This window comes from Gallinula chloropus, assembly GCF_964237585.1.
Source record: "Gallinula chloropus genome assembly, chromosome: 11".
Taxonomy (NCBI): Eukaryota; Metazoa; Chordata; class Aves; order Gruiformes; family Rallidae; genus Gallinula; species Gallinula chloropus.
Genome location: NC_140096.1, coordinates 4196018 through 4210506, shown reverse-complemented (window position 1 = coordinate 4210506; position 14489 = coordinate 4196018). Strand labels below are relative to the sequence as shown.

Genomic DNA, 14489 nt, shown 5'->3' with positions numbered 1-14489 from the left:
AGCTGTGAGGGGCTGTTTGGTCACCTGCTGCTCTGATTTCTCCTTTTAGCCACAGTAATCAGGACAAGAGAGCTGATAATCACGCTGAGTCTATTAACATGTAGTTGCATGCCCTTGGCCTAGGAAGGGGGTATGGAGGGTGCAGCCATCCTGGTTGTTTCAGGACCAAGTAAAATGTTGAAGGAAAACACTCTTCAAGCATTCCCTGACTCTGGAGGCAACATGGTCATTCACCCTCCTTATTCATCTTCCTGAGCCTGAGCCGAAAGCAGGAGGGCTGTTGTCCTGGGAGTATCACAGCAGGGAGCCCCAAAGGAGAGCAGTAGGTTGGGTAGTGTTTTGGCTTGCAAGAGAGCAGCCAGACCTGCTGATCAATGCCATCTAGAGGAAAGCAGCATTATTTTATTTTCCAAACCCTCATTCAGTTAGTGGAAATGCACTATTCCAACCAGGGGGAAATGGGGGACAGTTTTCCTCCTGTTTTCTCAACTACCATCTTTCATTGCTTTTCTTCATTTCTGAAGTGGGACCAGAGGGAAAGGCTTTGTAGCTTGCTCTGTACAAACACCAGGCTCCCTTACTGACTTTGTAGACATTGAAGTCAGATGGAGAAAGAGAGAGGAAGACCTAGGATGTAGAGTTTAAATAAATTCTCCAAAATCATAGAATGCATCTGCAGTAGGTTTGGGGACAATTCAGATCTCCTGCATCTCAGTCCAGTACAATAATACAAAGATCCTCCTTGCTTATTTTCATGGTCCCATGACACCCACTGGTACTGAGCCTAGGCTTAGATGGACATTGTATGAACACAAATCAGTAGGCAAGCACTGCTCTGAAAACCTGCTGACCTACAAAGACTGAGTGGATCGATATTCTGGCAGGAAGAATAATGCACCAAGCTCCACCTGCCTCCAGTGCTGACCCTGCCCTACCCATGAATGCACCATCCTGGTTTCAGCTGAATCACAAGGACTTTGAACACACTTGCCTGAAGCACATGTGGTCCAGGGGATGGGGTGACACATGGAGGCTCTGGGCTGAATTTCTGGCTCTGCCACCAACCTGTGTGACCTTGAACAAACCACTTCATCCCCTCCCGTGCTTCGCCTCCTTGGATGATTTAGACTAGAAACTTTACAAGGCCAAACATGAGATGCTATGCTGGCCTGGTCCAGACTGCAGCCCCTCAACCAAAAAGAAATAACAGGAAGGGGGCACGATGAGATGACTTTGCCTACCTTTATTAAATAGGAAGAGAAAAAAAAGAATGGGGGGGGGGGAAATGCCAACAGCTCCAGCTGAATGGCTATATTTGGGAACTCTGGATGCTTAGTCACACAGACGAACTGCCAGCTGGTGACACGCAGCTGCTGGTCCACAATGCGCAGCATGGGACACTATAATAAACTGTCCTTCGGCCTCACCATGTGGGTCCTGGGAGGGAGAACTTCAAATGAATGAATGAGAAATGCAACTTTGGCCGACCTGGCAAAATGCCAACCTCTGCAATGTCCAGCTTGGCTGAAAGGATGCTGTTATCCTGAATTTGCTGGCTTTTTCAGCTGGGAAGTTTGGGTTATGGAGTATGTTCTGCTTTTAGTAAATGTAGGTCTCTCTTATTCCAGGAGCTCCTTGATGACTCATTTCCCTGGGTTTCCCTCTCTCATTTTTCAAGGCTGGGAAGAATGGGAGCAGGTCGGTTCCCATGTTGCAGGAAAGTTGCAGGGTAAATAAGAATTCTGACAAGCAAGGAATCATGCAGAATCTCTCTCTGTGCAGAATCTCTCTCCATGCTGCTTTTCTTCATGTTTACCTGCTTATCTCAGAATGGCTTTTTAAAAAATAAATAAATAAATCAGGAAAATAGGAAAAAAGGCTGTGTGCCTGCCCATGAGGCTGGGCTCTTTTTGACACCAGCTTTGGTGCCAGCAGCACTGAACGGCTGCCGCCAGCTGCCTGTGTTAGGACATTCGCCCTGTTGCACGCTGCAGGCTGCCTGCAAGCCAGCCTCCCCCCTCACATACCACTCCGTGCAATCAATCACTAAGTGATTTCTGCAAACATCTTCCAGCCCTGGGGTTGCCAGTGGCTGTGACTATGGTCTAGAATATTCCCTGTCTTGAATATTCCCTGTCCCGCCGGTGCTGGTTCAGTGCTTTGCCCAAGTCACATGCTGGGAGAAGCTGAAGCAGCACATTTCTGTACCTCAGAGTTCCTGAGCCTTATCCTCTGTCCAGCTCCTGCATTTGGACAGTTGGTTTCCAGCACAAGCCAGCAGAGGGGAGACTGAAGATTTATATATAATACAGGGCAAGAGCCAGCTAGAAGGTTGCTGCATAGTTTTTCCAGTAAATTTATCTCTGTTACATAAAAAAATGTCATCTTCCTTCTGCTCATCCCGTCAGGTTCACTCAGAGAAGGGATAGCTGACTGATGAGCAGATGTTGGAGGGAGTTCTGCTCAATGAATACCTAAAAATAGCTGTCAAACTGTCTCTCTATAAAGTACTTTTCCATGTAGTCCCTGAAGTACAGGCCAAAGTTGGAAAGTATTCGCGGCAGGTTAAGTGCTAAGTTTTCTCCACCTCAGAGTGGGCTTGGAGACAGTCAGGAGAGGTGGCCAATCCATCCATCCATCCTTCTTGTCTGGCTGAGAGCAAGGTGAAGCAGAGAGTGAGGAAATGATATTAATCTCTTTCCATCTCTGAGTCAGTTTGGGGGCTGTCTACGCTGTCCTGGAGACCATCCCCTCAAGCTGGACCAGCACCATGTGGGCTATAAAAACGCTCTCTAGGGCAGCGCACACAGCACCCAGGTGAGCGCTGGGCTGACATGCTTACACCAAGAATAAGGCCCAGAACCAAGCCAAGACCATTCGAAATGAAAAAGTGAATGAAAATGGTGCCTGGTCCCAGGCACCCAGGACTCTAAAGCACTTGTTCAAATGCTGGTAAGTACTTCATGGCAGGGCCCACTGAAAATATAAAATCCTGCAGGAACACAAACCTGTTCCCTCAGAAGGGCAGGAAGCAGCCAGCTCCAAAACAGAAGACCAAGGTGTGCGTGAGCAGGCTGTGAAAGATGGCTACAGACTGCATCCTGGGGAAGAGATATATGTAGCTCACATATCCTCATCGATCCAAGGAGCTCTCTGCAGAGTTGTCCTCCATGGATGTCATATAAACAGGCCAGCCCCTCCTCAAGTGTGGTCCTCTGAATGTGGGCCACATTGTTGCCAAGAAAGTTTTGTGTTGCTTCGCTCTGAAGCAGCACAAAAAAGTGGGGTTTGTTCATCCCCAAGAGTGAGTCTGGAGAACACCATCCAGACCACATGAAAACTTGTCCCAGCAGACTCAGCTTAACATGTTAAAATGCAATGAGGATGCATTCCACCTAGCAGTCTGAGGCGTGCTGGCACAAAAGCAAAGCTTAGGTGGAATCCAGTCAACGTTATTAAAAAATAAATTTAAAATTAAATTACTCAGAGAAGAGCAAAATGCAGCACTGGAGGCTGGGTGGTCTTTCTGACCCTCAACCTACTCATAATATGGAGGTTTCCTTTGATCTCCCATTCGCCTCACTGTTCCCATCCAAGCTCTGTCCCTTCTCCCTCTAACATCTCTATAAATTTAGCCCTGATTTCCTAACCCATACACTGCTCCAAATCCTGCTTATTTCTCAAAGCACAGCACCCTGCAGCACAGCACCCTGCTCTTTGCAGCCCTCCTGTGTCTCGTTCTCCCACCCTTGGATGGATGAGGATATGTGAGCTACATATATCTGTTCCCACCGCACACTGCAGCTCAAACCACCTCCTTGGCCCTCTGCTCTCACTGAGGCAGCTGTCCTGAGCGTGCACCTTGGCTGTGCTGCTGGTGCCATCAGTGCCACGTCACAGACCTCACACCCTCCCGCATCCTCCTGGGACCAAAGGACCAAACCCCAGGGTATCTTCTCAAGCCTGGAGATGGCTGTGCTTATATGTGCTGCATTACAGAAGAGTGAGCCACACTGCCTGCCACTGAGGCTGGCTATTGCTACCCATTATAAAAACCTAGTCTCCAGCAGCTTCTTGTTTTTCCAAGCTCTAACTGCTAAGCCTGAAATTCCTATTGCTGGGCATTTCCTTATGGCTAAAAGTTTTTTTTTTTTTTTCTTTCTTTTCCCCTTGGTGATATTTCAGAATAATGATCCACCCACTGATAGGGAAAACTCCCTATTCTACCCCTAATAAAAATCTCCACAAAACTGTTGCACTGAGCACAGCCAGCCCTTCAGCCTCCAAGCAAGGGCAGAGCAGTGGCAGTCAGCAGGGCAGTACAGCTTCCCTGGGACAGGGAATCCCCCTCCAAGGCAGCTGCTTCACACAGCGCTTGGCTTGGGCAGGTAATTTTCATTCTGGTGCTGGCTAGCCTGCGAGCTCCTGACTTGGCAGTCCTAGTGCCATGGGTATTATGAATAATAACACAGTGTATAATAATACAGTAGCAAGTAGTGGAAATACATCCTGAAGCAGGAGAGAGCAATTGGAGGGCTCTTAATCACCTAGCAGGGGCTACGGTCCTCTGATAAGAGCCACGCATCTTAGGTGCCTCGCTGGTATTAGGATTTGTTATTCATTACAGCTCAGCAACAAGAGCATAACTGCAGACTGCTAAACTCAGTACTAAATCAGGCTCAACCTTCCACCCAGCCAGAACTCCTCTTGCATCCCCTCCAATATGTCATATCGCTGCCGTGTGTCCTGACACCTTAAAAATAAGAGTGAAGGGAAGAGGGGAATTTGCCACTGTCAACAGCTCTTCTGCTTCTCATCAGAGGTTGTCTGGTGTCTACTTGTTCTTTGGCACAAATAACACCTCTGTAGGAACTCATCCAGTAGCACTGGGAGGAGCTCAACCCGGCCCACATCTCTCCATCTCCAACCCCCTCCTCTTATGCACAAACAGAAACAACCACGTCACACTGTGCTGAAGTGCTTGGGATGACTGAGCTGTCTCTGAACCTTTTCAAGGCAAATGGATTGCTCTGATTAAACTGAGCACAAAAAAGCTCTCTCCAGCAAGGGACAGCCCATCGTTCTGCAGATGAGAATGCCCATTTCAGTCCTCCTCCTTCTTTAAGAGAGGCAGCTGAATCATTTCCTGCTGCTCTACCTGGATTTATCCCCTCAGTACCATTTTGCATCATACAGAGCAAGGCAAGAGCCTCAGAGATCTCCTTCCAATCTGGGATGTATCACAAGGTGCTGTACATGAGTCTTACCCCACAGATGTCACTGAAGCTGTACCTATCTGTGCCTCCTGAGAATCCAGTTGGGAAAAGAATGGTGAGGCAGCTGGGCAATGCAAGGTAAGGTTTGTTTTGTTTTCCAACAGAAAAGTGCAAATACAGGAAAAGAAACAACACGTGGAAAAGTTCCTGCAGTCCTTCCCTTCTGCAATGAGAAGCCCTCTGACCGAAATAGCACAGCGAAATTAAGCTCCCCTGTTTCCAAATTAAAATCCCAAGACTCTTCCACATTTTCGAAGCATCACTCAAGCTTTTTGGATGGCTGCTTTGCCTTGTCAATAGAGAAGCAGCAAGCATAGAGAAAGGAAGACATCCTTCTAAGCAGAACTCAGAGGGGGCTCCAGCACACTGACTCTGCAAAGGTTGGGCACAGGCTCTCTAAATCCTAAACACTCAAGAGGGATAAGCTGAAAGCCACAGACTTTGATTTGAGTGCTAACAAACTTCTGCCTCTTAGTGACAAGTGTTTGCTGTACACACAATGCCCAAGCTGTCCTGCAATGCTCTCCAGAGCAGCCATGCATTCTCTTTCCCAAAAACCCAGCACCTCAGGCACTGCACTTTGGGCTTGGCTTGAAGCACTAATTCCCTATGTGGCAGGACAGTAAGAGGCTGCAGGAGTTAACTGCAACATAACAATGACCAAGTGGAGGATGGAAGGGGTTGCTCACCAAAGTTCATTTACTTGCTGGTTCCCTTATACCAGGTAAATGTAACACATCGTTTCCCTGGGTGAAAGCACTTTGCTCTCAGTCTCATCATAAGAAAAGGCAAATGGGGGCCATCCTGAGCCAGGGGAAATTGTGAACCCGATGTGAAAGACACAGAAGAAATGGGTAACTGATTGGTTTAATTACAACCTAATTTCCTCAATCACAAGTTCAAAAGTAGATGGCATTGGGTTTTAATTAAGAGGACTGCTTGAAGGATCTCAACATCATCATTTCTGAGGCAGAGATGTATGGAAAAAAAGGTCAGGAAATTGTGCTTTCAGTTAATACAAACTAAAGGTAATTATCAGCTCCAGCAGAAAATTCTCAGAAGTATCAATACTTATTGACAGATGCTGCTCCTCTACCAGACGCGCTACTCTGACAGACTGCATCTCTCCCCTCACCACCCAAGGACACACCCAGCCCACAGCTCTCAATAGCCCATCCCATGCTGCAGCACCCCAATCCCCCAACCCCCATGTACCTCACAAATGTCCTTGAGGTGCTTGATGTAGTGGCGCTCCGTGCTCATGATTTCATTGATGACGTTGGCTCTCATCTGGTCTCGGTTCTGAACAGTCCTGCCGAGACAGAGGCAGTCGGCGCTTGGATCCAAATGGCCATTCTGCACATCGCTGGTTCCCTCCTCCACTCCATCTTCTTGGTTCACCCATAGCTGTGAGGAGAAGACAGGAGAGCAAGAGGCTTATTTGTTAAAGCATCAAGAAGGCAGCAAGTGAGCACAGGCTGGGTCTTGGGTTGCACAGCTCCAGGCTCAGCTCTCTCCTTTGGACAACGGCAATGCTCTCGACGGCGATGCACTGTGGTGTCCACAGCAGCTTACAGCCCAGACAGACTGGTTTTATACTGGTGCAACCAGCCCCAAACGGTTCCCTGCACACTGCCAATGCCCCTTGTAAGCAAAGGGATTTTAAGAGTTGACAGTTTTGATCCCAAACATAAAATAATCATGTGAAGGGGTAACTGGTGGATGCTGTCCTGTGCCCGGAACCAAGCTGTGCATGGCAAACCAGACTAACCTGAAGAAAACTGCAGTTACTAGAACAGAGCTCACAAGAATCACAAGGTTGTAAGAGACCTTTGATGATCGAGTCCAACCATTCCCATCCTATGCTAAACCAGATCCCTAAGTACCTCATCAACCCTTTTTTTAAACACATCCAGGGATGGTGACTCAACCACCTCCCTGGGCAGCCTGTTCCAGGCCCTGATAACTCAAGCTCAGCTTGTTCCCACAGGCCACCAGCTGGGGTCTGTCCGAACAGGAAGAAACCTCTGTGAGGAGGGACAACCCCTTTAGAGGTGCCTGATTTAAGACAGTCAAGATGCATCTGGTTCAGCAATCTGAATGAACAGAAACATGGGCCCAGGCTAACTGGGTCATGGCACTGAGGTTCCTGTAGACTTCCCGGGCCGGGCTTTGTGAATGAGCATTGATTTTCATTTCACAGCAGCTTGCCTCATCATTTCACATGAAGAGCCTTTCTCACTCAAGCAAATGCCCCGTCTCAGCATCCTGAGATTGTGATCCCTAAACTGCACTGAGATCAGCCTGGCTAAGTCTCCTAAAATCTGGGGGGCGGGGGGCTGAAGGCAGCTTTGGATGGGAAGCCAAGCACCCCTGAGGTCTGAATACTCTAAATTGGAACAAATTGCAAAAAGCAATGAGAAAGGTTCACTACATTTTCAGCACGCTGCATTTTCTTTCCATCACCAAATCAAACACATGCATTGAACTTGTAAACCAGAAGCAAACGCTGCCTCCCTGTCTGCGCCTTTGAACCAGACTCTGCTCCACACACAACGTACGGATCAAGCGCGTCTGTTCGTTACCTTCTCCCCCAAATAAACCCTGCTTAAAACAACTCTGATCATGTCAAATTGGGCTCAGGGTGGTTTGTAAACCAGACAGAAATCCTGGTTCCTTACACAGATTGCCTAAGTTATGTCAAGGAGGCAACTTTTCAATATTTGGAGAATACCAAAGAAAACTCTTCACTATTCTCCAAATACTAGAGTCTTTCCCACATAAAAATACACCTCCCTATAAGCAGTGAAAATACACCTTCCCTATAAGCACTGTCCAGTGCACTGACAGTGCAGTGTACACAAAACAAAGCACATCCTTAACCTTAACTTTCACCCCTCAGTATTAATGCCTTTGAATACCTCCCCATTATTCAGCTTAAATTCAGCTTTAAACGGATTGCAAAGGGCTCTGTTCCCATCCATCAGTAAAATAAATACCCCCTAAACCTGCCCACATTCTCTCCCTGCCTTCCCAACCAGTGCTGTGTTCTGCTAAACCAGTTACAGTGCCCATGCTTTGCCATCTGCAGGGAGCTAGTTATAAAGGTGATGTTGGAAGGGAACCCATCTCTTCTCTAGCAGGCAGTTAATGATGCTGCAAACTGACGGGATAAACTCCCCCCAGGCAATAAAAAGCTGGACTTTTCAGCTTGCTCAGGACTGTGCCCTGTTCCCAGGAGCTGGGAGGGATTTCACACGAGGACAACCAGGCCTGTTTCAGTGACAAGATACCCTCTTTGCCGGCAGTGGGGCATCAACCTGACGCTGAGCATCCCAGACCTGCTGACCCCAGTTACACCCTCACCAGGGTAAGGACCCCCTCTGCCTGACTGAGCAAGTGGCAGAGCCAGGATGGAGCTGGGAGTTCCACCTCCTCTGCCCCCGAGAGCTCCTGCCTGGCCCCCACCTCACATTGCCAACATGGGATGGACCTCCTTTTGCACATCAGGAGACCAGGGGGACGCGCTGAAGCCTGCCAGGAAAGAGAAATAACACCCCCTGCCACCTCGGTGCTGCTGCCCTGGAAGGAAGGAGCCATCCTCAAAGCACCAAGGCTTCACACCTTCCCAAGACAGCACAGCCCAGAGGCAATTTAATGTCGTGTGACAGAGCAGAAGCCAAACACAGTGAAGATGGTTGTCAGGATCTGGAGTCACTGTGAGTCCTGCTTTTGGCCTTAATGAAATTTCTGGTCTTTCCTGCAGAGATTCATGTTCCCAAGAGGAAAAGAATAAAAATTCTAGCCTAGATGACTTCTGCTTTAGATTGAAAACAAATGCCACAATTTTACTGGTAACAGAGGAAGCCAAATGTGCCTTCTACCCCGCACTCTCCAGCTGCTGAAAGGACCATCCCCACTGTGCTGCTCAAATACTCCTGCTTTTTGCCTTCACCTCTGAAGTTCTCTGCAGTTCAGGCAAGAATCATTCTTCCAGGGGCTCATCTGAAGCCCTGACTGTGACTCACACAAGACAAGGTACACTGGCAGCTCTGCTGCTGACCTGGGGCCAGTCACTTAAACTGGCAGAGGCTTTCCCCATCCATCAGCAGGATAATCTACCTCAGCAACAACATTTTTCATGAATATTTTTAAGACTGACAGACTTTACATTGAAGTGGAGTGTATAGAAAAACCTCATGCACACTTTGAAATCTGGACACGTTGCTGTGTGCTCACCACACTCTTGTGCTCATCCTCAAGCAATGGTCTGTACAGATGGACCTTCAGTCTGACACAGCACGGCTGGTCTTGTGACTTCAGCTTGCAAATCCTCTCCTGCCTGTGCTGAGAAGGGGCTGGGCTGGGTTGTGCTGGGGCAAAAGGGAAAGCTCACCTTAAAGTGTTAATTGTCCCCTCTGACTGACCACCACCCCCCCAAGCCAGATTGTCTTTGCTTCACTGACCTGCTCACTCAAACCGCAACAATGGTGTGCTGCAGGCGACAGTAAGGGGAAGAGGCAAACTGGGGGTGACACTTTTTTTCCCCAGTAACTTATTAAATGTCATATTTAGTTGATTATTTTAGCCCAGTCCACCATCACCTGCCAGTAGGGTGTTTGCTATGTTTTACACATGAAATGCTCACCTGCCTCACCTGCTGCAGATAACAGCTGATATACCACTAGCTTCCCAACATGCACTGGACACAAATGCACAGACGCATCTCCCTCCCAGGGCAAATAGCTCTTTCTTTTAATACAAAAAACTTCAAAACTAGCTTTCTCCCAGTTTCACCTCCCCTCCCCAGCCTTCCCTGCTCAGGATGGGAGGCTGCCAACCCTGCAAGGCTCCTGTGGGGCTTTCCACAGAGCAGAGACAGGACCTCAGTTCCCTGACAGCTTGTCACTTCACTGCTCACTTGGATTTCAAGCCCTCAAGGCTCCTCTGTCCTGCCCTCAGCCATCAGGGGCTGCGGCTTGGCACAGATGGGGTTTGGGATACCAGCTTGAATTACTGCAGCCAGTGACCCCCCTCCCTTTTTTTAAAAAAATAAAATAATATGACAGCTTTTCTGCAATCATCAACAACCCTACCACACGAAATCAGCCTTCAGTATCTTTTCAAACACCACTGCAAAACAAAAAATCACAAGCTCTGAAATGATTCCGCACCATGAGGGGCTCCCCCATCCCATGGAAAGGTCCTTCCCACACGCCAAACAATGAAGCTTGCCCCCAGAACCATTTCAAACACTTTGTATTAAGAATTAATTAAAAGAAACCAAGAAAAACTACAGGGAGAAAAAAAAATCAAGTTGCATAACACTAGTCCTAAGTGATGTTTCACACTGAAAGGCCACCCTACATGTGGAGAACAGGCTTATCACGAGGCTCACAGTCCTAATTAGGAAGTCATGACCAGCTCCTGCATAACAGAATAATTTGCAGAGGCAGATAAAAGTAAAATAGTCAAATCATAAAGCCCCTTTTGCCTACGGACCCAGTTCTGGGAACCAGAGCGAGCTGATCATTCCATTGTGCTAGTTAATATTATGTGTGATTTATATAAAATCTGTAGAAATGTGATTTATCAATTTGCAGCTATACCCAAATGGGGCATAAAATCACCAAATGGCACCGCTCCAGCATTAGCTGACCTGTAATTATTATATATTTAGGCTGCTGAATGCAGACACTGTACATAGAGGACATTTTACTTGAACAGGCACTGAGGGCTGATAGTCTCCTAATCATCAGAAAGCACGATAAAACAAACATTTACCAGCCATCTGGATTATTAATCTCCTTCCACTGGATACTCACAAGGACAAAGCTAGCAGATAATGTGCCATCCTGGATTCTAGCTCACAATGAAATAACACAGCAGATTAATGATAGAGGCAGATCCTTCCAGAGAGCTGCTGCCATTCCACCACACCTCTGCTCACCAGCGACTTCACAACAAACACCAGCACGAGCAGCCCAACCTTCACCAAACCCTGGCACCAGGTAGAGGTATCATGGTGCCACTGGCCCTGCAACAACTGGGAGGGAGCGCAGGAGACTCCAGTAACCCTCCTGAAACAAGGTGTGGCAGAGCCTTGGGACTCTCTTGCCCACCTCACCGTGCAGCCCTGCTCAGCAGAGCTGCTCCCTGAGCCGCGGGGTTTGCCCCCTCTCCCTGCAGGCTGGTGGGCAGCTAGCACTGTGCCCTGGTTTTCAGCCACAGGCTCTGTTGGACTCTCTGCTGGATTAAAAAGATCACTTGCCTGCTTATTTGCAGTAAAGCAGGGCTCGTGGTGCAGAGCTTTGCATAAGTAAAACATCATCAGTCTCCGTGTGTCATGCCAGTGATGTGGGCACTGCCTCTCTGTGCCCTCAGGAGGAAGCACAGACTGTCCTGGGCTCTACACATGCCCAGGAGCAGATGCTTCTCCCCTCCCTGCCTTCCAGGCAGACATGAGGGCCTGACAGGAGGCCCAGGGGATGCTGCCTGTCCCTCCCAGCAGCTGCCCCAGCCTGGCTGCCCATCGGTGGGCAGGCTGCAGGCACAGGGGTAATGTTGCACTCTGATTGAGCTGCTGTTCGCTGAGAAACACAGAGCATCTTCTCCCTGTATCTGATTCCAGGAGGAGGAAGAGGATGCTTTGGAGCAGAAGGAAAGGCAGCTGAAGCAAGTTGGTTTTTCATCCTGTGGTCCTACCACTATTTTTTCCCCCCACAGCCTGAATTGTCACTGTTTTTTTTTCCTAAACCTACCTATCCCCTTCACAGAGCCCTCCAACCCAAGAGGACACTCAGGGACACTGTGCAGTGTGTGATGATAGTTGCACTCTGGTGGCCCTGCGTGCTCACGCTGTAACATGCACTAAGATACAAGATAGATACCTTCACCCCTGTCCTAAACCCAGCCCATTATTCAGCCTTAAACCTGGTTCTAGAGTTCTCACCTGTCTCTCAAATGACTTATGATGGGTTTTCATAACCTTCTCCCCAAGTGCAGCAACTTCCCACAGGAAACTATTCACTGTTGCTTACTAGCTCCAAATTTTACTTCTTGTGTGTTGTTCTTTTTCTCTTCCCCAAAAAACATCGCTTCACCATCCGATTTCTCCTCAAAAGTTCCTGTGATCCCAAAAACTCTATGGCTTTCCTCCCTCCCCCTTTCTCCTAGTCCAGTCTCAAGCTATGAAGAGGATAACTGCAGGTGTTACGCATGGAGACAACAATTACTGGACGAGCAGGCAATTCAAGTGCAATTGTCTGCAACCCCCCTGACTAAGCGCGTAGAAGAGGCCAAGGCAATCAGCAGGTTCCTCTTCTCCTCTGCACTCACAAATGTGACTTTTTCCTGCTATGAGGTTTTGCAAGTGCCAAGCGCTTTGCCAAAGATTTCATATGATCTGGCTGGAGAGCAAAAAGCGTCAGACATCTCTTTGTAAACTAGGTTTTCAGCCCAATTTTGCGTTCAGAAGCGATCCAAATGACTTTGAGAGGAACCTGACTTTTGCAGTGATCTTCTGCTGCTCCCCCCTGTTATTATCTACAAGAGACCTGGAGTATAAAAAGAAAAATCCTGAAACTAATCCTCTTTGGTTTTATACCTGTCTGGTCTGGTCTGTCATCCCTTACTTGAACTGTTTTTCATCCCTTACTAAGCAACATGTTGTTCCCTTTTCCTCCTGTACTTGCATAAGAGAAATGTTCATATAAAGGCAAGCAATTATTTTGCAAGTAAAACTAGAACCACCCAGGCTAAATCAGGCAGTTTTCTGGCATCATCTTAAAAAAGCAGGGCTCAAAGTACAACAGGGAAAAACCATCCTCCTCATTATGAAAGAGTGATTAGCTCAACCAGAAATGCAAGAAGGAGGAAAAAAAAAAAAAGGAAAGAGAGAAGAGGGAAGTGGAAAGTGGAAAGTGTTCAGGTTAAGTGGTGCCTGGCAGGATCCCAAAGGAACACAAACCTGCCACAGGGGTCCTACAAGCACGAGAGGGGTGACAGGCACCCGCTCTCCAGGCCCCAAAGGCTTTGCAGGCATCTGGTTCAAATTACTTACCAAGAAAGACAGAGAGCAATGGGGGTGGGGGGGGAACATGCAAGAATAGAAATGAAGAGGCAAGCAGGCGACCTCAGCCAGCAGAGGAGAGGAGAACATGACAGCCCAAATGGCAGTTGTTTTCTCAGCACAGGACAACCAGCGAGTGGGCTGCCTGGAGCAGCACACCGAGAGGCAGCTCCGTCTTGTAAAGCTGAGTGGTGAAGTTCCCCCCTCGGCCTCCCTTGCACAGAGCTGTGGACAAACTGTGCCATAACTCTGCTTGTACAGCTTCTCAAATGCCTGGTACTTATTTTGAAATATTAATTCTCATTCATGGCAGCAGAACCAGGCAGCTGGGGCCTTCGGGAGCGCAGCGTCCAGTCCCAGGGCAGATGTCTGGTCCCGGCCCTTTCCAGATGGAATAACCAATCTGGCCTCTTGCAGAGCTGGTGGAAGGATTGATTTTGTGGGAATAAAGTCACGCTGTGAGGTTGTGACATTAAATACAATGAGCAAGGAACCTGCCTGGTAAGGCCATCACGATCCTCAGCAGCAAGGTTTGCTCCAGGATGCTGTTCAGACATTTGTGTACAAGAGTCTGAGATTCATCGATTCCTCTGTTTTTGCCAGCTTCTAAAATCATCCTCCCAGCCTTTGAAAAGCATAGGGAGAGGTGAAAAGCCCAGCCAAGCCGAATGACCCACAGTTTTGGGCCTGAGAGTAAATGGGCCTGTTTGTTTAGTTGTTTGGTGTGGGGTGTTTTTGGAAAACAGGTTAACATAAAACATAAAACCGACCGTGAGCAGTATGTTTACATCATCACATACAAAAAAGGGATATTGTATCTTTACCCCCAAATTACAAAACAAAACAGCACTGGTCAATGAACTGTAAAGTTAACCTGGCCCAGAGTATCTCAGTCTACAAATTAAGCAAAACCAACCAGACTCAGATTTTTCTACTTTGACCTTCCCAGCCAGCAGCTCTGAGGAGATGTGCTAGTGGCACAGGTGAGAATATTTTCTGCAATAAGTTTATTGCCTCGATCACTTCTGACACAAATCCACTTTCCAAGCTCCTTATCTCCACTGGCTGCAGACTCCTGGTGTCCTATTTGACAAAATACCAAACCCCATTTGTTATTCTGGGCCAGAATAACAGCATCAGCT

At 47.9% G+C, this 14489-nt stretch overlaps 1 protein-coding gene across 3 annotated transcripts in view; it reads right to left on the bottom strand.

Moving 5' to 3' along the window:
* ARHGEF9 (Cdc42 guanine nucleotide exchange factor 9) overlaps window positions 1-14489 on the bottom strand; it is a gene marked incomplete at its 5' end in the record, with an annotated part of 119257 nt that overhangs the window by 40879 nt on the left and 63889 nt on the right. For all 3 annotated transcript variants that reach the window (XM_084269024.1, XM_084269025.1, XM_084269026.1), the window contains one exon: window positions 6492-6683. In XM_084269024.1, coding sequence (XP_084125150.1) covers window positions 6492-6683 — 192 coding nt within the window. The remainder of the gene's footprint in view (window positions 1-6491; window positions 6684-14489) is intronic.